Raw genomic sequence first — 26,376 nt, 5'->3', positions numbered from 1 at the left:
TTATCCTATTTGTAGACTTTTATTATGATGAGTTTTTCATACCTGGCTTTTGCACAAAAGAAATATAATAAATGAAACTGTGAATTCCTGAATACTATATAATAGTAACACTCGTACAGAATAAAACCCTAGTGTTCTGGCTCACACTTTGAAGCAATAAACATGTAAGTCTATCTATCAAATAAATGTAATAGTAAACGTAATCCATATATTTATTCAATGAATATAATATTCTTAGTTCAAATGCTGTCTTATTCACCTTTTCCTATTTCTGATCTCTCTTGATAGTTTTCTGTGGTTCAGCAACTCCTTTCGAAAGGAGGCCACCACCTTTCCCATTGAAAAGTGGTGGCCAGACTAAATAATCAATTTTTTCACCTGACACTGAATATGGAGTATACAAATTTGCATCCAGTTTTTCACCTTGTTTGGTGTCCATCTTCATGTGTATTGGCGGTTCATGGATAACCATAAGCCAACACGTTTCTGCACATTTTTCAATATACTCTTTGGTATCATCAAATGACTTTGGTCCAACCTCTTTTTTTATCCACTCTTTCATTTTCTCCAGGATCATCTATAGAAAAAATGAAGTCAAGAAATAAATTACAGAAAAATATACTTTTAATACAACCAAGGAATCTTAGAACACAATCTTAAACCTGAAATTCTAAAGGGAAAGGGAGATAACTAGAAATTGCTTTTGTAAAAAAGCGTATGTCTCCCCTCAATGCAAAGTCCTATAGGCAAGAAGTCAATAGGGGTCAGGAGGGAAAGTCAAAGAGACACTGATGGTTGGCTGCAATAGGGATCATCTACTTGGCATGTCCAGTAACCCCGCAAAATTTCAACACTCTGGCCTAGTGATTCTCCAGTCACTGTTAAGGCTCCTGTGACCTTGATCTTTGATCAAGTGACCTCAAAATAAATAGGGGTCATCTACTCTGCATGTCCAATCATCCTATTAAGTTTCAACATTCTAGGTCAAGTGTTTCACAAGTTATTTTCCAGAAATGATTTTACATCACAAGGTCCCTGTGACCTTGACCTTTAATAGACTGACCCCAAAATCAATAGGGGTCATCTACTCTGCATGTTCAATCATCCTATGAAGTTTCAACATTCTGGGTTAAGTGAATCTCAAGTTATTGATCGGAAATTGTTTTCCATGTTCAGGCTCCTGAGACATTGACCTTTAAAGTGTGACCCCCAAAATGGATCAGGGTCATCTTTTGTTTGTTTGTTTGTTTTGGGTTTAACGCCGTTTTTCAACAGTATTTCAGTCATGTAACGGCGGGCAGTTAACCTAACCGTGTTCCTGGATTCTGTACCAGTACAAACCTGTTCTGCGCAAGTAACTGCCAACTTCCCCACATGAATTATCAGAGGTGGGGGACTAATGATTTCAGACACAATGTGGTTTATCAAATAGTCACGGAGAACATACACCCCGCCCGAGGATCGAACTCGCGACCCCGCGGTCCATAGACCAACGCTCTTACCTACTGAGCTAAGCGGGCGGGCTCAGGATCATCTACTCTGCATGTTCAATCATCCTATGAAGTTTCAATATTCTGGATCAAGACGTTCTCAAGTTATTGATCGGAAATGGTTATCAATGTTCAGGCCCCTGTCACATTGACCTTTAACGGAGTGACCCCAAAATCAAAAGGGGGCATTTACTCTGCATGAACAATCATTCTATGAAGTTTCAACATTCTGGGTCCAGAGGTTCTCAAGTTATTGATTGGAAACGGTTTTCCATGTTCAGGCCCCTGTGAGCTTCACCTTTAACAGAGTGACCTCAAAATCGTTAGGTGTCATCTACTTTGCATGACCAATCATCCTATTAAGTTTCAACATTCTGGGTCAAGTGGTTCTCAAGTTACTTACCGGAAATGGTTTTCAATGTTCAGGCCCCTGTGACCTTGACCTTTAACGTAGTGACCCCAAAATCGATAGGGGTCATCTATCTTGCATGAACAATCATCCTATGAAGTTTCAACATTCTAGGTCAAGTGGTACTCAAGTTATTGACCGTAAATGGTTTTCAATGTTCAGGCCCCTGTGACCTTGACCTTTTACGGAGTGATCCCAAAATAGATAGAGGTAATCTACTTTGCATGTACAATGATCCTATGAAGTTTCAACATTCTGGGTCAAGTGGTTCTCAAGTTATTGATCGGAAATGATTTTCAATGTTCAGGCCCCTGTCACCTTGACCTTTAACGGAGTGACCCCAAAATCAATAGGGGTCATTTACTCTGCATGAACAATCATCCTATGAAGTTTCAACATTCTGGGTCGAGAGGTTCTCAAGTTATTGATTGTAAACGTTTTTCCATGTTCAGGCCCCTGTGACCTTGACCTTTAACAGAGTGACCCGAAAATCGCTAGGGGTCATCTACTTTGCATGACCAATCATCCTATTAAGTTTCAACATTCTGAGTCAGGGGGTACTTAAGTTACTGACCGGAAATGGTTTTCAATGTTCAGGCCCCTGTGACCTTGACCTTCAATGTAGCGACCCCAAAATCGATAGGGGTCATCTAACTTGCATGTACAATCATCCTATGAAATGTCAACATTCTAGGTCAAGTGGTACTCAAGTTATTGACCGGAAATGGTTTTCAATGTTCAGGCCCCTGTGACCTTGACCATTAACGGAGTGACCCCAAAATCGATAGGGTCATCTACCTTGCATGAACAATCATTCTACGAAGTTTCAACATTCTGGGTCTAGAGATTCTTAAGTTATTGACTGTTAACGGTTTTCCATGTTCAGGCCCCTGTGACCTTCACCTTTAACAGAGTGACCCAACAATCGTTAGGGGTCATCTACTTTGCATGACCAATCATTCATTGAAGTTTCCACATTCTGGGTCAAGTGGTTCTCCTATTAAGTTTCAACATTCTGAGTCAGGTGGTACTCAAGTTACTGACCGGAAATGGTTTTCAATGTTCAGGCCCCTGTGACCTTGACCTTTAACGTAGTGACCCCACAATCGATAGGGGTCATCTAACTTGCATGTACTATCATCCTATGAAGTTTCAACATTCTAGGTCAAGTGGTACTCAAGTTATTGACCGGAAATGGTTTTCTATGTTCAGGCCCCTGTGACCTTGACCCTTTAACGGAGTGACCCCAAAACCGATAGGGGTCATCTACCTTGCATGAACAATCATTCTATGAAGTTTCAACATTCTGGGTCAAGTGGTTCTCAAATTATTGATTGGAAACGGTTTTCCATGTTCAGGCCCCTGTGACCTTCATCTTTAACAGAGGGACCCCAAAATCGTTAGGTGTCATCTACTTTGCATGACTAATCATCCTATTAAGTTTCAACATTCTGGCTCAAGTGGTTCTCAAGTTACTGACCGGAAATAATTTTCAATGTTCAGGCCCCTGTGACCTTGACCTTTAACGTAGTGACCCCAAAATCGATAGGGGTCATCTACCTTGCATGTAATATCATCCAATGAAATTTCAACATTCTAGGTCAAGTGGTACTCAAGTTATTGACCGGAAATGGTTTTCAATGTTTAGGCCCCTGTGACCTTGACCTTTAACGTAGTGACCCCAAAATCGATAGGGGTAATCTATTTTGCATGTACAATCATCCTATGAAGTTTCAACATTCTGGGTCAAGTGGTTCTCTAGTTATTGATCGGAAATGGTTTTCAATGGTCAGGCCCCTGTGACCTTGACCTTTGATGGAGTGATCCCAAAATCAATATGGCTCATCTACTCTTCATGGCTAATCATCCTATGAAGTTTCAACATTCTGGGTCAAGTGGTTCACTGGTTATTGATAGGAAATGGTTTTCAATGTTCAGGCCCCTGTGACCTTGGCCTTTGACGGAGTGACCCCAAAAACAATAGGGGTCGTCTACTCGAGCAGCCCTACAACCCTATGGAGTTTGAAAGTTCTAGGTCAAATGGTTCTCCAGTTACTGCTCGGAAATGAAGTGTGACGTACGGACGGACGGACAGGGCAAAAACAATATGTCTCCCCCAGAGGGGTGGGGAGACATAATTCCTGAAATATTGGTGCAAGAGTTATGTCTCTTATGTCAAATGATGTGAGTGATAATGTTGAACAACTATTTTAAGTTTGAATCAAATCCATTTAGTAATAACTGAGACAGAGTGAAAGTACATCAAAACTGTAACCTGAACTTCTATGTAAAAGTTGGACCTTGTGTCATATTATGTGGAGTCTGAATAAAATCCATTTAGTAACAAGAGCTCGTCAAACATGAAATGCCCCCTTGACGCATTCAGTAAGTGCACAAGGAACAGAACTTTTATGCTCACTGTAAAGGTCTACCATTCTGGTTTAATCTGACCTTGACCTTTAACCTATTAACCTAACAAGAGATTACAGAGTGATCTTGGCGCCATCCACTGAGCCATTTTTTAATGTTCCAAATTTCAATCTCAAGGTCAAAATCAAGGTCAATTTTCATTTCGGTACAGAACAATGTTTTTTTGTTTTTTTTTTTTTGGGGGGGGGGGGGGGGGGGGGGGGGGGGTTGGATTTAATGCCGCACCGACACATGATAGGTCATAAGCGACTTTCCAGCTTTAATGGTGGAGGAAGACCCCAGGTACCCCTCAGTGCATTATTTCATCATGAGCGGGAACCTGGGTAGAACCACCGACCTTCCGTAAGCCAGCTTGATGGCTTCCTCACATGAAGAATTCAACGCCCCGAGTGAGGCTCGAACCCACATCGATGAGGGGCAAGTGATTTGAACTCTGCGACCTTAACCACTCGGCCATAGAGCCCCTACAAAACAATCTGTATGTGGTCCAAATTTCAAAGCTGTGGTTTGAGAAATGTGGAAGTAGGTCACTAGATCAATTTCAAGGTCACAATTCATTTCGGTAGACAGACTTCTGCATGTGCTTCAAATTTGAAGGCTGTAGCTTCAAAGATGTGAAAGTAGGTAATAGGTAAAAATCAATGTCAAAGTTCGACTCAGAACACAAAAATATGCATGCGGTCCGAATTTGAAGCCTGTAGCTTCAGAAATGTGAAAGTAGGTCACTAGGTCAATCTCAAGATCAAAGTTCATTTCGGTACACAAAACTATTCATGTGGCTCAAATTTGAAGGCTGTAGCTTGAGAAATGTGAAAGTAGGTCACAAGGTCAAAATCAAGGTCAAACTTTATTTCGGCACACAAAACTATGCAAGTGGTCCAAATCTGAAGCCAGTACCTTCAGAAATGTAGAAGTAGGTCACTAGGTCAATCTCAAGATCAAAGTTCATTTCAGTACACAAAAATATGCATGTGGTTCAAATCTGAAGGCTGTAGCTTGATTAATGTGAAAGTAGGTCACTAGGTCAAAATCAAGGTCAAATTTTATTTTGGAAGAAAAAACTATGCATGTGCTCTAAATTTGAAGCCTGCACCTTCAAAAATGTGAACGTAAGTCACTAGGTCAATAACAAGGTCAAAGTTCTTTTCGGTACACAAACCTATGCATGTGGTTCAAGTTTAAAGGCTGTAGCTACAGAAATGAGAAAATAGGTCATAAGGTCACGCTCAAGGTCAACTCATGTCAAGGTTCATCTTGCCACTCAAAACTATACATGTGGTCCGAATTTAAATGATGTAAGATATGGACAAGAAGATTTTAAGTTTTTCCCTATACAAGTCTATATGAACCTTGTGACGCCTGGGGCGGGGCCATATTGGACCATAGAGTGATAATTTTAACAAACTTGGTACAGAACCACTAGATGATGCTATATTACAGAATATCAAAACCATAGTCTTTTGGTTTGAAGAAGAAGATTTTCGAAGATTTTCCATATATAAGTCTATGTAAACCATGTGACCCCCAGGGCGGAGCCATATTTGTTCCTAGGAGAATAATTTGAAAATTCTTAGTAGAGGACTACTAGATGATGTCATATACAAAATATTAAGGCCTAGGGCCTGCGGTTTTGGACAAGAGGTTTTTCAATTTTTTTTCCTATATAAGTCTATATAAACCATGTGACCCCCTGGGTGGGGCCATATCTGACCCCAGGGGAATAATCTGAACAATCTTGGTAGAGAACCACTAGATTTTGCTACATACCAAATATCAAAGCCCTAGGCCCTATGGTTTTGGACGAGAAGATCAGAAACCGTTTATCTGTTCTGGCCAACGTGACCTTGACAAAAAGGTGGCATCTAGAGTGTAAACAGGCTTTTCCTGTGATTTGACCTAGACCTAGGACCTAGTTTTTGACCTACGTGACCCAGATTTCAAATCCAAGATTTCATGCTAACAAACATTCTGACCAAGTTTTATGCAGATAGACTATAAAATGTGCCCCCTTGGGTGTAAACAAGCTCATTCTGATGACCTATTCTTGACCCCAAATGACCCAGATAAAAATTCATTCGATATTTCATGCAGACAAGACAAACATTCTGACCAAGTTTCATGCACATCAAATGAACAAGGAGTGTAAACAATCTTTCCTTTTGATTTGACCAGGTGACCTAGTTTTTGACCCTATATGAATCACTATTGAACTTGCCCTAGGAATCATCTAGATAAACATTCGGACTATGTTTCATGAAGATAGGGTCAGAAATGTGGCCTCTAAGGCGTTAACAAGCTTATCCTTTGTTTTGACTGTGTAACCTAGTTTTTTACCCTATATGATCCAGTTTCAAACCTGGCCTAAAAGTCATCTAGATAAACATTCTGATCAAGTATCAATAAGATAGGGTCATAAATGCGGCCTCTATGTTATTAACAAGCTTTTTCTTTGATCTGACCTGATGACCAAGTTCTTGACCCAGTTTTAAGTCCAGGCCTAGTGATCATCATAATCATTCTGTGCAAGTCTGTACCAAATCCAAGCATAAATTTTGCTCCTTTCAGGGGCAGTAACGCTAAAACTCATGATGGAATCTAGCCGGTTTTCGAAAGGAACAGAGATCTAATTGTGACTTAATTTGTGTGTAACTGTGGTTAAAATCAAATATAAAATGTCACTTCTATCGTGTTCACAAGGTAAAAAAAATTTTTTTTTGCTTTTGTTTGTTTGTTTTGGGCTTAACGCCGTTTTTCAACAGTATTTCAGTCATATAACGGCGAGCAGGTAACCTAACCAGTGTTCCTGGATTCTGTACCAGTACAAACCTGTTCTCCGCAAGTAACTGCCAACTTCCCCACATGAATCAGAGGTGGAGGACTAATGATTTCAGACACAATGTCGTTTATCAAATAGTCACGGAGAACATACGCCCCGCCCGAGGATCGAACTCACGACCCCGCGATCCGTAGACCGACGCTCTACCTACTGAGCTATGCGGGCGGACGCATTTTTTTTTTTAAACCATGAATGAAGTCTCTATATGGCTGCAAAAGCCAATATAGCAAATTCTGGCCTTTTAAGGGGCCATAACTCTAGAACCAATAATGGGATTTGGCCAGTTTTCAAAAGGAACCTGGATATTATGCCAATACAAGTCGTGTGCTAGTCTGATAAAAGTTGATTGCAAAAATGTGGTCTCTATCGTGTTCACAAGCCAAAAATAGCAAATTTTCGCCTTTAAAGTGGCCATTGTTGATGGGATCTAGCCAGTTTTCGGAAGGAACCGAGATATTATGCCAATACAAGTTGCGTTAAAGTTTAATTAAAACTGATTGCAAAATATGACCTCTATCGTGTTCACAAGAAATTGTGGACGGACGACAGATGGACGGACAAAGGGCGATCACAAAAGCTCACCCTGTCACTACATGATAGGTGAGCTAATAACACAAGAGGGCCATTATGGCCCTATATCGCTCAGCTGAGTTTAACTGCTTGCTTGAAAAGATTTCTTTGCTAAAGCTAAAAAAAAACACAAAAAAAACAAAAGGGTCATGATGACTCTGGATCGCTCACCTGAGTAATATGAGCTACATGTTTCAAATGGCAAACTGATGATAAAATATTAAGAAAGTCAGTAGGTCACATTCATGGTCAATGAAATTCAGTTTTACAAATTGTGTGCAAAACTGTGTATGTCATCAAAATTTCAAGGCTGTATCTTAAAAAACAAGAAAGTAGGTCGGTAGGTCAAGGTCACAGTCAAGTGACATCATATTACTTGGGGTCAACACGTAATTATAATTAAACAGTCTTGGAAATAGGATCAGATGAATTTCAAGTATTTTTTACTTTACAACTCACATAATAACTAAGTGGCCCTAGGGAGGGGCCTCTTTTAACCCCTGTGGCATGAATTGAACAATTGTTTTTGTACTAGACAATTCATCATTCCAAAGCCTAGGTCGTATGGTTGCAGACAAGAAAATTTTTAAAGCCATTTCTATATAAGTCTATATAAAAGCAATGCTACAAACTAAATATCAAAGGTCTAAGTGTTGTGGTTTCAGACAAGACGTTTTTAAAACTTTTTTTCCTATATAAGTCTATATAAAACTTGGGATCCCCGGGGCGGGGCCGTATTTGATCCTAGGGGGGATAATTTGAACACTCTTGGTAGAGGACCACTAGATAATGCTACATACCAAATATCAAAGCCCTAGGCCATGTGGTTTTGTACAAGAAGATTTTCAAAGTTTTCCCTATATAAGTCTATATAAACCATGTGATCCCCGGGGCTAGGCCATATTTGACCCTAGGGAGATAATTTGAACAATTATGGTAGAGGACCACTAGATGATGCTACATACCAAATATCAAAGCCCTAGGTCATGTGGTTTTGTACAAGAAGATTATCAAAGTTTTCCGTATATAAGTTTATATAAACCATGTGACCCCCGGGGCGGACCCATATTTCACCCTAAGGGGATAATTTGAACAATTTTGGTAGAGGACCACTAGATGATGCTACACACCAAATATCAAAGCTCTAGGCCCTGTGGTTTTGGACAAGAAGATTTTTAAAGTTTTTCCTTTCGGTTGCCATAGCAACCATAGTTCTGCATGGAATTAAATTCTTTGAATAAATTTGAAAGGGGGCCACCCAAGGATCATTCCTGTGAAGTTTGGTGTAATTCTGCTTGGTGGTTTTTAAGAAAAAGAGTTTTTTAGGAAATGTTGAAGGACGTACGACGCACGACGGACATTAAGTGGTCACAAAAGCTCACCAAGAGCCTTTGGCTCAGGTGAGCTAATCAGGTGAGAAGATCATGGTAAAGATTCTTCAAGAAAAGTATTGAAATCTGTTAAAAATTATACAGGTGGTCCAAATCTCTCTGTAGCGTCAAAAACAAGGAAGTAGGTCAGTAGGTCAGAGTTAACTAGGACTAAAGATGATGAATGTACCCCCGCATGCACTGACACAGTTCATTGCAATTTGACGCATAGGATTGCATAATCATGTGGACTGTGTGTATACAGACTGTATGTATACAGTATAATAACAAAAAAAAATCCATAACTATGCAGAATATTTATCTAAAAGAACGTAACATGCACCATGCACAACTAGGGTTGGTACTGATCACTTGTGTGAAGTTTCATTAAATTGTATGCAAGGGTTCGGAAGATTAGGCGCGCACAAGACTGCATATGCAGACTGTATGTCATAGTATGTTAACAAGACACAAAATCCCATAACTCTGCAGATTATTTATCTAAAAGACGTAACATGCACCATGCACAACAAATGCAGACTGTATGTACATAATATGCTAACAAAAAACAAAGTGCCATAACGCATTTTTTTTAAAGAACCTAACATACCCCATGCACAACTACTGTTGTTACTTGTGTGAAGTTTCATAAATTTGTGTCAAGGGAATGAGGGGAGATGGTGCGCACATGTATATAGTATAGAAACAAAACCATATTTGACCCTAGAGGATTAATTTGAACAATCTTGGTAGAGAACTACTATATGATGCTACATATCAAATATCAAAGCCCTAGGCCCAGTGCTTTTGGACAAGAAGACTTTTAAGTATTTCCTTTTGGTTGCCATGGCAACCAGAGTTCTGCTTGGAATTCAATTCTTTGAACAATTTTGAAAGGGAACCATCCAATGATCATTCCTGTGAAGTTTGGTGTAATTCTGCCCAGTGGTTTTCAAGGAATAGTTGAACACACGACAGACGACGTAAGACGGACACTGAGCGGTCACAAAAGGTCATCACGAGCCTTTGGCTCAGGTGAGCTAAAAAGATTAATGAATGCATGTTGTCACAAATATGGCTTAAAATCTTTTTATGACTTTTGACACCTAAATGTGACCTTGAAATTTGAGATTGAGCCTGACGTTTTCACGTGACTCTCCGTTTCATTGCGGCAAATATTTATGGCAAATAAAAATAAGCTTGTTCAATGCTTGTCAAAAGGTAATGGCTAGGAAACGCTATCAAACAAGAAACGCGGCAATGCCACGAAACCAGGTTTTCAACACTTTTCACAAGAATAAACAAGAGTGCTAGAATGTCACAATATACGCCCGTCACAGCAAATGTCTTTACTCTAGCACCTGTATTTGCAGATGTAATTTTAATTTTTTGGTTGTTTAGTAATCATTGTAATTCTTTTGTTTTTCTAAGTCCACAAAAAAACTCCTTGCCAGGTAGAGATACCTTAAAATACACCTAAAATTAGAAAGTAGCAACTATGTTGTACCACAGAAAAGTGGTATTGGTTTTTCCCTACGGTAAATTATAAAAAAAGTTACAATATAAGTTATTTATAGTAACAACTAAGGGAAGTTAATCTTAAAAAAAAAAAAAAATTGTACAGAAATCCTTACCAGGTAGAGATTGGTCAAAATACACCTCAAAATTGGATGTAACATGCATGTTGTACTACAGAAAAGTGGTCTCGATTTTTCCCTACGTCTAGTAATGAAAAAGTTACAATATAAGCTATTTATAGTAACAACAAAGGGAAGTAATTCTAAAGAAGGGAACTGCGCAAGACACTTCGTCTCATGATTGTGTATAATTGTGCCAAGTTACATCAAAATCCCTCTATGCATGAAGAAGATATGCTCCGGACAAAGTTTTCATTATTGTATCCTTTGACCTCTAAGTGTGACCTTGACCTTAGACCTAGGGACCTGGTTCTTGTGCATGACACTCCGTCTCATGATGGTGAACAATTGTGCCAACTTTCATCAAAATCCCTCCATGCATGTAGAAGAGATGCTAACCCTAACCCTAACCTAACCCTAACCCTATTTTTAGTAACAATGACCTTGACCTTGATCCCAGAAACCCCAAAATCAATCCCAAGCTACAACTTTATATAAGTTTTCTATACACCAAGTTTCATCATGATAGCTCATTCCTAAATTTTTATTGACCAGAAACCCTTTTTCTATTTTAAGTAACAGTGACCTTGAGCTTGACCCCAGAAACCCCAAAATCAATCCCAGCCTTTGTCTTGATATAAGCTACATACATACCAAGTTTTATTCAAATATCTTTACCGAAACAAAAGTTATTGACCGGAAACCCTTTTTCTATTTTAGGTAACAGTGACCTTGACCTTGACCCCAGAAACCCCAAAATCAATCCCAGCCTTTGTCTTGATATAAGCTACATACATACCAAGTTTTATTCAAATATCTTTACCGAAACAAAAGTTATTGACCGGAAACACCAGTTTGACGCCGCCGCCGCCGCCCGCCCGCCCGACCGACATCTACCCCAATCTAATAACTCAGGTTTTCGTTGAAAACCTGGTTAATGACCCCTAAAAGCCACCTTAAACTTTTATGTAGTGGTCTGGAAGTTTTCCAGAACACTCCGTCGCATTGAGGCAAACATGTATGCCAAATAAAAAGATTGCTCTATGCAAGGCAAAGCTACAGGCTGGAAACACTCTACAAGAGATGTCCGTAAGACAGCGCACTCCACTATTCGGCGATTTGACAGTAAAATGAAAATATGTCTCAATAAGAGACTTCTACATTAAAAGGAAGATACACCAAGGGGGCATAATTCTGTCAAGAACACAAATTAGAGTTATTGTGATTGTTACCACACATGCAGATCATGATTATAAAGAAATATTCATTATCTTATATTAGTCTGCCTATATATCCAAAAAAGAGGCCTAGAAATTTCCATTGATGGCATTTTTTGTTAATGCCCGACAGCCATATTCATTGTTAACTTTATAAAAATTGGAAACTTTTCAGTGGGGCTGTCGCCTTCTATGGGTCATAATAAGGTCACAGTACAAGGTCAAAGGTCAATAAGTGCAACTTCAGATTTTCGCCATTTTTGCTACATTCTAATACAAACTTGTAATTTTTTGGTGATATTTATGAATCTGAGAAGTAAAATAAATTACTTCAAATAGATTTATTGCATTTGAGACTGGCAAAATTCAAAACGACTAAGGTTATTTCTATAGAATAAGCTTAACTTTTCGTACGTTCTGACATTTTGTTCATTTATGGAAGTTATCTTTCTCGTGTTTCTAAAACTTCCGTTTTCAGGCTAACAATTTCCATAAAGGCTGGTTGTTTACCTGTATGATTGTCTGTAATAACAGTACAGGTAGAAAGAAATCTATGGCGCGTATTTTATAAAGACTAGTACGGTCAAACTTCGTTTGCTCGAATTCGGATTATCCAATTACTACTTTTGGCTCGAACTCAGCGTCAGGTCTATATAATGTATATTTCACGTTTGCTTGTACTACTGATATCTCGAACACATTTTGCTTGTCCCGTCGAGCTCTTTCAAACATATTTTGACTGTACTAACTGTTGACAGATCTAAAGTTTCCTTCGGAAGCATAGAACTCAAGGACGTAAAAATAGCAAACTCGGTTTGAACGTCTTTTAGTGAGATATTCAAATTTTCGCAAACATTATCTCAAATGATCTATGCTATCAATCAAAACTCTATTCCAGTGGTTTACGCTTGTGCTGTATCAATTTCATGAATGTGTGGGTGTTTACAAATACTACCTATGTATCAAAGTGTAAATATAAATATTAGATAACCGCAAATGTTATGTTTTTTGTGTGTTTAATCTTTTATATTTTATTTTTATTCCATTAGCATGAAAATGGTACTTTTCATATTTTTGAATCAGGTAAAAAAATATTTCTTTGCATATTAACATTATGCTTTTATAAGAACTGGTAACCGCTCTTAAAGTATTTCCAATATCTACAATTTTGTAACTATTTGTTTATGTTGATTCTGTAGATGTCATAACCTCAAAAAGGCTTGATAACTGTCAGTGAATTTGACAGTATATCGAAGTTATTAGTACAAATTTTTTTTGACACATGGGAATATAGGAGCAAAGCATGTTTGTTTTCCTGTTACAACACCTTTAGATTTCCGAGTGATTGGTTGGTGATAGAACCGAGTAGAGCAAACTTACCAATGTATCACAAAGGAATTTACTGATGTTATAAAATAAACAAATGTGAGCTTACGCTATTGTAGCTAGCCTTAAGCATGTAAAAATAAATACATTGTCAATTAGATTCAGACGTGTGCGGAATGCTAAAATGAACTACCCTTAACTACCCTTATATAGAAATAACCTCTTACCCTTACATAAAAAATGAATAAACCCCATAACACTTCGCAAGCTATACGTCTAAGCCTGACATATTCAATCGGCCTTATTTGTTTATCATAAACCCATCGTTTTGAATTTCAAATCTCTTCTTCATGCTCTTCTCATTCTGCAGGAAGTTATTTTTACGCATTGTATATCTCTTTGTAACTATCGAACCACCATATTTCATCACTTTGATTAGCTGAACCATCATCTGTCAGTAATCATGAAAATATCGGAGGGCATAACTTCAATATTCCACTGAATGAGCCTCAATGTTACTATTATAAAATATTCTAAATCAACCTTCTGATGTTTTATACCTTTATTTATACACTTTTATTTGTAAAACATCTGAATGACTAATGTTTCAATGTCAAGACACAAGCTTTGTTTTCACAGTGTTATCAAGGACATCCTGTCTGAAACCAAGTGTCAGATCTGTAAATTGTTACGTTCTGATTTGTTTTTAACTTTTGTTTTGAACAGGAAGTAAGAGTGTAGAAGCAAAGCCAAAGATAAAAAGAATCGAAACAGAAATAGCGTGCTGAATTTTCAGAATAAAATGATGCAAATATCTCATTAAGAGCTTCGATGAGAGAAAATCTAGTTCTTGAAATGTGCTAATTAATGGCAAATACAAAACATATGGTGATAAATGCCTGACCGATAGTATACAAGAGGGTTATGATGACCCTGGATCGCTCACCAGAGTAATATGAGCTACATGTTTCAAATGTCAAACTGATGATTTTTAGAAATTTTTTGGAAAATTTTCCGATGTACAATCAAGTAACCCCTGGGGCGGGGCCAATTTTACCCCGGGGGTCATGATTTGAACAAAGTTTGTAGAAGTCAAATAGGCAATGTTACATATTGAATATCTAAGATCTAGGCTTTCTGGTTTATTTTAAGCAAATTTATGAAGATTTCCCTATGTACAATCAAGTAACCCCTGGGGCTGGGTCAATTTGACCCGGGGGGGGGGGGGGGGGGGGGGGGGGGGGGGGGGGGGGGGGGTCAAGATTTGAACAAATTTTGTAGAGGTCCACTAGGCAATGCTTTATGTGAAATATCTAAGCTCTAGGCCTTCTTGTTTATTTTTAGAAAATTTTGAAGATATTTCTATGTACAATCAAGTAACGCCATGTGGCGGGGTCAATTTGACCCCGGGGGGGTCATGATTTGAAGAAATTTTGTAGAGTCTACTAGGTAATGCTACATGTCAAATATCTAAGATCTAGGCCTTTTGGTTTATTTTTAGAAATTTTTTGAAGATTTTCCTATGTAAAATCAAGTGACCCCTGGGGCGGGGTCAATTTTGACCCTGGGGGTCATGATTTGAACAAATGTTGTAGAGGTCTACTAGGCAATGCTACATGTGAAATATCTAAGTTCTAGGCCTTCTGGTTTATTTTAAGAAAATTTTTGAAGATTTTCATATGTAAAATCAAGTGACCCCCAGGGCGGGGTCAATTTTGACCCCGGACTCATGATTTGAACAATTTTAGTAGAAATCCACTAGGCAATGCTACATGTCAAATATCTAAGCTCTAGGGCTTCTGCTTTTTGTGAAGAAGATTTTTAAGATTTTCCTATGTAAAATCAAGTGACCCCTGGGGCGGGGTCAATTTTGACCCCGGGGGTCATGATTTGAAAATTTTTTGTAGAGGTCTACTAGGCAATGCTACATGTGAAATATCTAAGCTCTAGGCCTTCTGGTTTATTTTTAGAAATTTTTTGAAGATTTTCATATGTAAAATCAAGTGACCCCTGGGGCGGGGTCAATTTTGACCCGGGGGTCATGATTTGAACAATTTTAGTAGAGGTCCACTAGGCAATGCTACATGTCAAATATCTAAGGTCTAGGGCTTCTGGTTTTCGAGAAGAAGATTTTTAAAGATTTTTCTATGTAAAATCAAGTGACCCCATGGGCGGGGTCAATTTTGACCCCGGGGTCATGATTTGAACAAATTTTGTAGAGGTCCACTAGGCAATGCTCCACACCAAATATCTAAGCTTTAGGGCTCCTGGTTTTTGAGAAGAAGATTTTTAAAGTTCTTCCTTTCGATTGCCATGGCAACCAGAGTTCTGCATGGAATTCAATTCTTTGAAAAAAAGTTAAAGAAGGCCATCCCAGGAATATCCCTGTGAAGTTTCATAAAAATTGGCCTGTTGGTTTAGGAGGAGATGTTGTTTAAAGGAAAGTGTGGACGGACGACGGACGGACGTACAACGGACGGACGGCCGGACGGTGAGCGATCACAATATCTGACCCTGAGCACTTTGTGCTCAGGTGAGCTAAAAATAGAACTATATTACAGCAAATCAAGGAAATAGTGTATATATTAACTAGTTAAAATCCTACAGACTGTTCTGTTTATTTTAATACCGCCATTATACCGCCATTATACCGTACACGTACTGTGTACACCTATGTTGTGACCAGTATGTCAGTTATTCTTCTAAAATGGTCCTATTTAACCATCACCGCGTTGGACAAATTAACATAAATATATAAAATGTAATGAATCATCACCAGATTTGAAATCATTTCTTTAGCGGCTGGAGGAGGATTCCATATAATATTACATATGTTACTTTCAACAGTATTTCAGTCATTTAACGGCGATCAATTAACCTAATCACTGTTCTGGAGTCGCTAAAAGTAGTAGCATTTCCTCCCGCCAGTAACTGCCAACTCACGACCCCGCGATCCTTAGATCTGCGCCCTACTGATTTAGCTAAAAATACTTGTTTGTATATACATGACAGTAAAGTGATTTTAACTATTTACATGAGAATTTTATACATATATATTCATGTTCCGCTATAGTCTTCTTCCTCAAAACCTATCATATTTTCTCTTTCTCAAAAGGTGCACAGTATGTAAATATTTTTTTATAGTCAATTCAAAGCTTAAATTCAAATTTTATTGCTGCCTGAAATGCAAGAAATGCTTTTGCAGTGTCATTTTATAATCATTTGCTCAACAATTTTTCTAACTCAACACCTGACTTTTGTTTTTATCCCTTCCAAATTTTGACAGATTTGAATGAAAATTGAACACATTGTTTAATGACCGGTTCAGTTAAATAGACGATATCAATTGTGCGTACATTCGTTCAAATAAGGTACCCCCCCACCTCTCCTAAATAAATGTCACAGAACGAATGCAACGTGGTGCTGGTCTGTATGCGGTAAGTACTGCTATCTGCTGGATTAATCAATGTTGTCATTAATGTGGTGTCATTCATGACGTCACAAACCTGATAAAAAAATTAACATGTTCATATTGAAAATGTAGACGGATGTTCCATTACAACTTAACAGAGTTGAACATTCAGAATATAATAATTTGAATTGAATTGAATTGATAGGATCAAAGTGTACTACTTTGATTTGGAATTTACTAATTATGTGACTTTTAATTTAAGGGTTACCTTATTTCTACCCTTACAGTTAAATGAATTTACATCAGGCTATGATCGTTTTTATGTTATATTATAATAAAATAATCATTTTAACATTGTGTAAAACATTCATTCAAATCTGTCAAAATTTAGCGATGAAGGGAATAAGACAAGTGTGGAGTTAGAAAAGTTATTGAGTATATTATTAATATACGCACTATTTTGCTACCTTTAATAACATAGAAGTCATTTTTAAAAGTTCAGTTTTGACCTAGATATGTCTGTGACCTTGACATTACATTGAAATAACCCTTGGATACGACGGTTCCAAAAATATTTCCCTAGTTCATCCACATATAAAGATTAGCAAACATGTAAAACATACTTTGCAATCGTATGCCACTTATCCCAGATATATACTATTCTATATAATATTATATATAGTATATATGTATTTTTTATATATTTTCATCAGTTTTATCTGCAAAACACTAAAGGGCGTTTAGACACAATATTTAAACCAATTTAGATGGTTTATGAAAATAAAACGAATGCATAACGGCATAGTTTATTTGTAAATGCTTTTATTTGACCTTTGACCCCATTGTACTGTAATTGGGAACCCTAAAAGGCGACAGCCCCTTTTAAATTTCATGTTCGATCCTAAGGAACACTTTTATACTAATATCCGAGCATTAACAAAAAAATGCCATCAAAAGTCATATTTTCTCACTATATTGGCAGACTATATAGTACCAAGGTTATATATATGTCCACAAAATGAAGTTTGGTAAAAAAATTTAAGTATTGAAGGGGCATATTTTGGTCAAAAATACACATCAGAGTTATGGGGATTGTTACCACACATACAGATGATGATGATGATGATGATGATGATGATGATGATAAAGATACATTTTAAGTTAAAAGTCTTTATCTTATATTGCATTAAAGTTATATCCAGAAAGCGAAGATTGCAAAAAAACACTTTAAGAAGAAAAGGGGCATAGTTCTGTCTAAAATACAATTGGAGTTATGGGGTTTGTAACCACACATGCAGATGATGATTATAAAGAAATATTTTTAATTTAAAGTCATTATCTTGTACACTACTAAAGATATGACTATAAATGAAGCTTTCGAAAACATTTAACATGAAAATAATTCCAAGTATAACAACTTTGTGACCTTGACCTTGGGTACAATGGGCCCAGCCTGCACCCTACTTTGTTTGCATGCTGAAAAATGTTTATGTGAACTAACAGTAAGATATAAGCAATAGTAACAAAGATATCACAGAACAAGAGCTGTCACTAATGGTGACAAATGCTCCCCGCAGCGCCTTGACCTTTGACCTGGTGACCTTGACCTTTAACCTGGTGACCCCAAATTCAATAGGGGTCATGTACTAAATAAGTACTGTCAGCATGTGAAGTCTGAAGGTGCTGGGTGCAGTGGTTCGCGAGTAAAGTGCCTTCATGCAAAAGGTTTGAAAAACATTGTGACGAACGAACTAACGAACAGACGGACAGTTGAAAACTAATATGCCTCCCTTTCGGAGCATAAAAATAAAGGTTGCTGAAAAACTTTAACCTTGAAAATAACCTAAGTACTAGAGATGCTTTTGAGAAAAGCGCATGTCTCCCACAACTGTCCCTATGAAAAATGTCTAGTTTCTCCAGATGGTTTAGACGAGTGGATCCAATTAGATGGTCTGGACGAGTGAATCCGATCAGTAATTCAAGGGCCATAATTCAAAAGCACCTGGGCGGATTTGGCTAGTTATCGAACTTGCATGAGGTCTTATGGTCAAACACATTTTGTCAAGTTTGGTGAAGATCGGATTAGAAATGTTCGACTTAGAGAGCGGACTAGAGTAAAAAGGTCGATTTTTTCGGTAATATAAGGGCCGTAACTCCAAAATGCTTGGACTGATTTGGCTAGTTTTCAAACTTGGCCTAGGTCTCATGGTCAAACTCATTTTGTTCAAGTTTGGTGAATATCGGATGAGAAATGTTTGAGTTAGAGTGCGGACAAGAGTAACAAGAGCACCGCCTTGCGGGTGGTGACGCTCATCTGATTTTTTTTTGTGTAATAGAAATATTGTCCTACTAATGATTTTCTAAGTCTAAAAAGGGCTATCATTCTTGCAAAAAGCAGGATAGAGTTATGTTTCTTGATGTACAGTGTCCGCTTATGATGATGAAAACTGTTGCAAGATTTAAAGCAATAACTTTGATAGTTTATGAGAAAAGTTGACTTAAACATAATACTCAACCAAGAAAATGATTTTCTAAGTCCAAAAGGGGCAATAATTATTGCAAAAAGCAGGATGGAGTTATGTTGCTTGTCTTACTAGGTCAGCTTATGACGGTGAACAAGTGTTGCAAGTTTTAAAGCAATAGCTTTGATTCTTTAAGAGAAAAAGTTAACCTAAACATAAAACTTAACCAAGAAATCTGATATTTTCTAAGTCCAAAAGGGGCCATAAATCTTGCAAAAGGCAGGATGGAGTTATGTTTCTTGCTGTACAGGGTCAGCTTATGATGGTGAACAAGTGTTGCAAGTTTTAAAGCAATAGCTTTGATAGTTTAGGAGAAAAGCTGACCTAAACATAAAACATAACCAAGAAAACTGATTTTCTCAGTCCAAAAGGGGTAATAATTCTTGCAAAAAGCAGGATGGAGTTATGTTTCTTGATGTACAGGGTCAGCTTATGATGGTGACAAGTATTCCAAGTTTCAAAGCAATAGCTTTGATAGTTTAGGAGAAAAGTTGACCTAAACATAAAACTTAACCAGGCAACGCCGACGCAGACGCCGACACCCACGGGTGGTAAACGCGCAATCCAATATCCGCCGGGAATACGCTTAAAATCGGTTGCGCAACGTCCGGTGCTGGTGTTGCGCGTAAAAAAAAGACGAAATTGAGGTATGTGACGTTATGATTTTGCTTAGTATGAGACAAGAATAAATTTTCTCGAAAAAAGCAAAATGCTATTCGACACAGATATGATAATACATCATATGTGTAAAATATCTGGTTTGTAATTTATGATTCGGCTCTATTATCACAAAAACTCTAGCGACACGAAACGTGAAAAAACTATGAAATCAACAAAAATGGAAGTTTCTGACCTCATATGCCTAACCTGAGGACATCTGATGCTTTTTATGATAACTCAACTGAAACAAGCAAATTCGATGAATTGGTATCCCCCGCCGAAAGGGTTTGTGGTGAGGAATGGCAAAAAGATATATTCGGCAAGAAGTTAAGGATGTTAATAAGAAGCAAATAATTTCATTAGTCAAAATCAATTTAACAGAAAGCAAATGTTTAATTAAAGAGTACATAATAAATGTATGAGACTTTGATCCTGACTAAAGAATTTATTTTGAATGGGATATGCTTACTGTAATAAGCTTAGCCTTTAAAATTAAATGCAGTTAATTGAAATGTGAGCTTGAAGTTTAACTGGAATGAAATATTGTCTTTCAGTTTGAGTGGTTTGGCACCAGGTGTTGCTGTTTTACAAGTTCATGTACATTTGAACTTCAAAGATCAGATGTCCTTAAGAGAACACAGGCAAGATATTTTGAACATGGCTTAGGGCAAGGTTTGTGCAGTCACAACTTAACATGTTGAAGGTGTGAACATTTAAAAAAAAAGGAATGGAAATATAATATATCTATATATAGATATATGTATATATTTATTTTTTAGGGGGTGGGGGTGCAGGGGAACGGGAGAGGAAACAAAATTTCACATGTTGATTATAAATATTGATTGAAAATTAAAAATGAAAAAAAAAAAAGGTAAAAGGGTGAAGTTGGAGGGGTGGGGGCAGATGATGCATGATCAGTGGTGGGCATGACTGGGTGGAGAAGTGAGGTGGGGGAATGGTACAACTTGGAAGGTTGTAAAAAAAAATCTAAAATAAGAAATGGAAAAAAAAAATTTTTTTTTGGGAAGGGGGGAGAGGGGGGCTGGGAGGGGGAGGGGGTGTGACCAAGGCAAGTGGGTGACCAGGCGTGGGTGCGCAACTTCACATGTTTATAATAAATGTTCACAGAAAAGAATGAAAGAAATTTAATGAAATTCTGCCAAAAGGTAAGTTTGTTATGTACAAATAGGTGGATTTTTAGACAATTAAAGGGCAATAACTCTGAAGTTACAAAAAGAAATCCATACAAAATTGTCTGTGCACAACCACATTATAGTGCTCTAAATTCTGTTAAAGTTTCATAGTTCTAGGTCAAATATATCAAAAGTTATGATGCAGAAATTGGCATATCTATAGATCTATAGTACCCTATATAGTTAACACTAGAAACTTCTAAGGGCCATAACTCTGGTGTTACTTGGGCAATCTGTCTGAAACTTGATGGGCCCCATAACCTCATAGTGGTGAGCATGTATATGAAGTTTGTTTGAAAAAAATCTAAAATAAGGAATGAATTTTTTTTGGTGTGTGTGTGTGGGGGGGGGGGGGGGGTCGGGGGATAGGGGGGGGGGTGTGTGATCAAGGTAAGGGGGTGACCAGGTGTGGGTACACAACTTCACATGTTTACAATAGATGTTCATGGAAAAGAATGAAAGAAATTTAATGAAATTCTACCAAATGGTAAGTTTGTTATGTACAAATATGTGGATTTTTATACAATTAAAGGGCAATAACTCTTAATTTACAAATAAATCCAAATGAAATTGTGTGTACACAACCACATTATGGTGATCTAAATTCTGTTTAAGTTTCATAGTTCTAGGTCAAATATATCAAAATTATGATGCATAAATTGCCATATTTATAGTACTCTTTATAGTTAACACTAGAAATTTCTAAGGGCTATAACTCTGGTGTGGGCAATCTGACTGAAACTTGACGGGCCGCAAGAACTCATTGTGGTGAACATGTATATGAAGTTTTAAATAAATATTCCCAACCATTTCCTAGATATGGCTCAGGACGGACGGACGGACGGAAAGACGGACGGAAGGACGGACGGACGGACGGACAACGCCAAAACTATATCCCTCCGACTTTCGTCGGGGGATAATAAAGTAACGAATATCAAAATTATTTGTTTCAAATCCTGCTTACGGGGACATAATTGACAAAATAATCATCTGAAATGGGGTTGCGCACCGGGAATTGAGTTGCTCGTATACATCATAATGTATATAATGTATACGCACAACTCTATTCCCGGGGCGCAACCCCATTCCCGATTATTTTTTGCCAATCTTTCCGTCAAAAGCAACATTTCATTCAAGTGTATGTAATATCCATGACTGTTTTACACGTGTTTGATCATTCGAAGCGTCACATTTCCAGAAAGAAGACACAAGAGTTAGAAAATTTGCAATTTTCATGATTCCATGCTTTTTTGACAGCTCGAGCCAGCAGAGTTTTCGTGATAACAGAGCTGATTCTTAAACTTATAAGTTGGTATTTCACACATATGATCCTTATTCATTTCTGTGTCGAATAGCATTTTGCTTTTTTTCGAAAGCACTCGTAAATGTGTCATTATCAAAATCAAAAGCCCATCTATCTCGATTTTGTATATATTGATGCGCAACACCAGCACCGGAAGTCGCGCAACCCATTTTTAGCGTATTCCCAGTGGAAATTGGATTGCGCGTTTACCACCCGTGACACCGCTCAAGTGATGACAATAACTCATTTTTTTTTCTCAAAAAATCAGATGAGCTAAAAAGGCCAATATTTCGGTAATTCAAGGTCTGTAACTCTAAAATGCCTCGATTGATTTGGCTAATTATCGAACCCGGCCGAGGTTTCATGGTCAAACACATTTTGTTTAAGTTTGGTGAAGATCGGTGGAAGAATGTTCAACTTTAGAGTGCGGACAAGAGTAAAAAGGCCGCTTTTTAGTAATTCAAGAGCCAAAACTCCAATACGCCTGGACCGATTTGGCTAGATATCAAACTTGGCCAAGGTCTAATGGTTAAACACATTTTGTTTAAGTTTGTTGAAAATCGGATGAGAAATGTTTGACTTGTGTTTGACAGAGTGCGGACAAGCTTTGTGACAGACAGACAGACAGACAGACAGACAGACACAGACTGGAGTAAATCAATATGTCTCCTACACCACTGTGTGGTGGGAGACATAATAACAACTTGGTGACCTTGACCTTGGGTATAATGGGCTCAGCCCCTACACATACTTTGTTTGTATACTTGACAATGTTTATGTGAAGTTATAAAACGATATAAGCAATAGTAACAAAGATATGACAGAAAAACAAAGAATGCCAAAAACTTAACCTTAAAAATAACTAAAGCATAACACCTTGGTGACCTTGACCTTGGGTATAATGGGCTCAGCCCCTATACATATTTTGTTTACATACTGGACAACGTTTATGTGAAGTTATAGTAAGATATAAGCAATAGTAACAAAGATATGACAGAAAAACAAAGGTTGCCGAAAAACTTTAACCTTAAAAATAACCGAAGTATAACACCTTGGTTACCTTGACCTTGGGTATAATGGGCTCAGCCCCTATACATACTTTGTTTGCATACTGGACAATATTTATGTGAATTTACAGTAAGATATAAGCATTAGTAACAAAGATATGACAGAAAAACAAAGGTTGCCAAAAAACTTTCTTAAAAATAACCTAAGTACAACACCTCGGTGACCTTGACCTTGGGTATAATGGGCTCAACCCCTAAACATACTTTGTTTGTATACTGGACAATGTTTATGTGAAGTTACAGTAAGATATAAGCAACAGTAACAAAGATATGACAGAACAAGAGACCATAGAGTGATCTTGGCGCCCACCAATGTGCTATTTTTGAGTGTTCCAAATTTCAAGACTTATTGACTAGCTCAATTTTTTCATTTCCGTACACAACACTGTGCATGTGGTTCAAATTCGAAAGCTGTAGCTTGAGAAACGTGGAAGTAGGTCACTAGATCAATTTCAAGGACAAAGTTCTTTGTACACAAAACTATGCATGTGCATCAAGTTTGAAGGCTGTAATTTGAGAAATTTGAAAGTAGGTCACTAGGTCAATCTTAAGGTCAAAGTTTATTTCGGTACACAAAACTATGCAAGTGGTCCAAATTTGAAGGCTGTAGCTTGAGAAATGTAGAAGTAGGTCACTAGGTCAAAATCAAGGTCAAATTACACTTCAGAAAACAAATCTATGCATGTGGTCCAAATTTAAAGCCTGTACCTTCATAAATGTGAAAGTAGGTCACTAGGTCAATGTCAAGGTCAAAGTTTGTTTCGGTACACAATCCTATGCATGTGGTCTAAATTTGAAGCCTGTAGCTACAGAAATGTGAAAGTAGGTCACTAGGTTAATATTAAGGTCAAAGTTCATTTCAGTACACAAAACTATGCAAGTGGTCCAAATTTGAAGGCTGTAGCTCGAGAAATGTGAAAGTAGGTCACTAGGTCAAAATCAAGGTCAAATTTTATTTCGGAACAAAGAACTATGCATGTGGTCCAAATTTGAAGCCTGTATCTTCAAATATGTGAAAGTAGGTCACTAGGTCAATGTAAAGGTCAAAGTTTGTTTCGGTACACAAAACTATGCATGTGGTCCATATTTGAAGGCTGTAGCTTGAGAAATGTGAAAGTAGGTCACTAGGTCAAAATCAAGGTCAAATTTCATTTCGGAACACGAAACTATGCGGTCAAAATTTGAAGCCTGTACCTTCAAAAATATGAAAGTAAGTCAATGTCAAGATCAAAGTTTTTTTCAGTGCAAAAAAAACTATGCATGCGGTCCAAATTTAAAGGCTGTAGCTACAGAAATGTGAAAGTAGGTCACTAGGTCAAAATCAAGGTCAACTCATGTCAAGGTTCATCTTGCCACACAAAAACATACATGTGGTCCAAATTTGAATGTTGTAGGTTATTGACAAGAAGATTTTAAAAGCTTTTCCCTATATAAGTCTATATGAACCATGTGACCCCCAGGGCGGGGCCATATTTGACCCTAGGGGGATAATTTGAACAAACTTGGTAGAGAACCACTAGATGATGCTACATTACAAATGCCAAAGCCCTAGGCTTTGTGGTTTGGACAAGAAGATTTTCAAAGTTTTTCCCTATATAAGTCTATGTAAACCATGTGAACCCCGGAGCGGGGCCATATTTGACCCTAGGGGGATAATTTGAACAATCTTAGTAGAAGACCACTAGATTATGTCACATACAAAATATCAAAGCCCTAGGCCATGTGGTTTTGAACAAGAGGTTTTTCAAAGTTTTTCCCTATATAAGTCTATATAAACCATGTGACCCCGGGGTGGGGCCATATTAGACCCCAGGGAAATAATTTGTATCATCTTGGTAGAGTACCACTAGATGATGCTTCATATCAAATATCAAAGCCCTAGGCTCTGTGGTTTTGGGCAAGAAGATTTTCAACGTTTTTCCCTATATAAATATATGTAAATTATAGAAATAAACAAAGGGCCATAACTCACTAAAAAATTGTTGAACCAGTCTGATTTTCAGAGGGACACAACTAGGGTACCAATACATCATTCTGACAAAGTTTGGTCAAAATCCCCCTGGTAGTTTCTGAGGAGATGCGATAACGAGAAATTGTTAACGGACGGAAGGACTGACGGAAGGACGGACGGAAGCACGACGGACCACGGACGCAGAGTGATTTGAATAGCCCACCATCTGATGATGGTGGGCTAAAAACAAATGTTGCTGAAAATCTTTAACCAAGAAATGTCACGCCGACGCCGACGCGGGGTTGAGTAGAATAGCCCCCCTATTCTCCGAATAGTGGAGCAAAAAATGGCATTTATCTTGTAAATGTGACCTTGACCTTTGAGATAGGGACCTGACCTTTTAAGCAGGAACCTAGAGTTTGCTTGCCAGACTCCATCTCATGAAGGTTAATATTCGTGCCAAATATAAACAAGATTCTTTGATGTAGTTCAAACTCACCGCACGGACAAGATCCGACATGATTTTTGACCTCCAAGTGTGACCTTGATCTTTAAGATAAAGACTTAGGGTTTGCGAATGACACTCCATCTCAATGAGGTATACATTCATGCCAAATATAAACATGATTGTTCTATGCATTTCATAGTTATTGTCCGCACAAAAAATCCAGATACACCTAACAGCTATTTGAACGGCTATGCCTGCACTCTTTGCATGACATAATAACAATGTATGTAACAAAAAGAATTTTACCTGCTTGACAATATCCACAGAAGCATCCCACATCTGCCGCCTTGCATCTTTAAGTATCCTCTCATGTTTTGAGCTCAGTCTAGGTTTTCCTTTTATACCCTATGACAATAATAACAACTAGAATGTGTCTGTAGGAGACAGGGTGTGCCCCCACTGGTACATTTGTCACAAATAAGGGGCAATAATTCAAATGTCTGCAGTCTTAATGGGGTATAGCCGCAACAAAATT

General features: G+C 37.8%; 1 protein-coding gene across 1 annotated transcript; it reads right to left on the bottom strand.

The window, feature by feature from the left end:
• On the bottom strand, positions 1 to 26,376 carry LOC128554418 (uncharacterized). The gene is made up of 2 exons (XM_053535702.1): positions 26,148 to 26,376; positions 1 to 577 (listed from the first exon to the last, which is right to left on the bottom strand). Exons 1-2 carry the CDS (start codon positions 26,178 to 26,180, stop codon positions 266 to 268), a joined length of 345 nt encoding a protein of 114 aa, XP_053391677.1. The 5' UTR covers positions 26,181 to 26,376; the 3' UTR covers positions 1 to 265.

The sequence above is a fragment of the Mercenaria mercenaria genome, unplaced genomic scaffold (genome assembly GCF_021730395.1).
Source record: "Mercenaria mercenaria strain notata unplaced genomic scaffold, MADL_Memer_1 contig_5030, whole genome shotgun sequence".
Lineage (NCBI taxonomy): Eukaryota > Metazoa > Mollusca > Bivalvia > Venerida > Veneridae > Mercenaria > Mercenaria mercenaria.
Note: the sequence above shows the minus strand (reverse complement) of the source record. Positions and strands in the feature narration are given on the sequence as shown.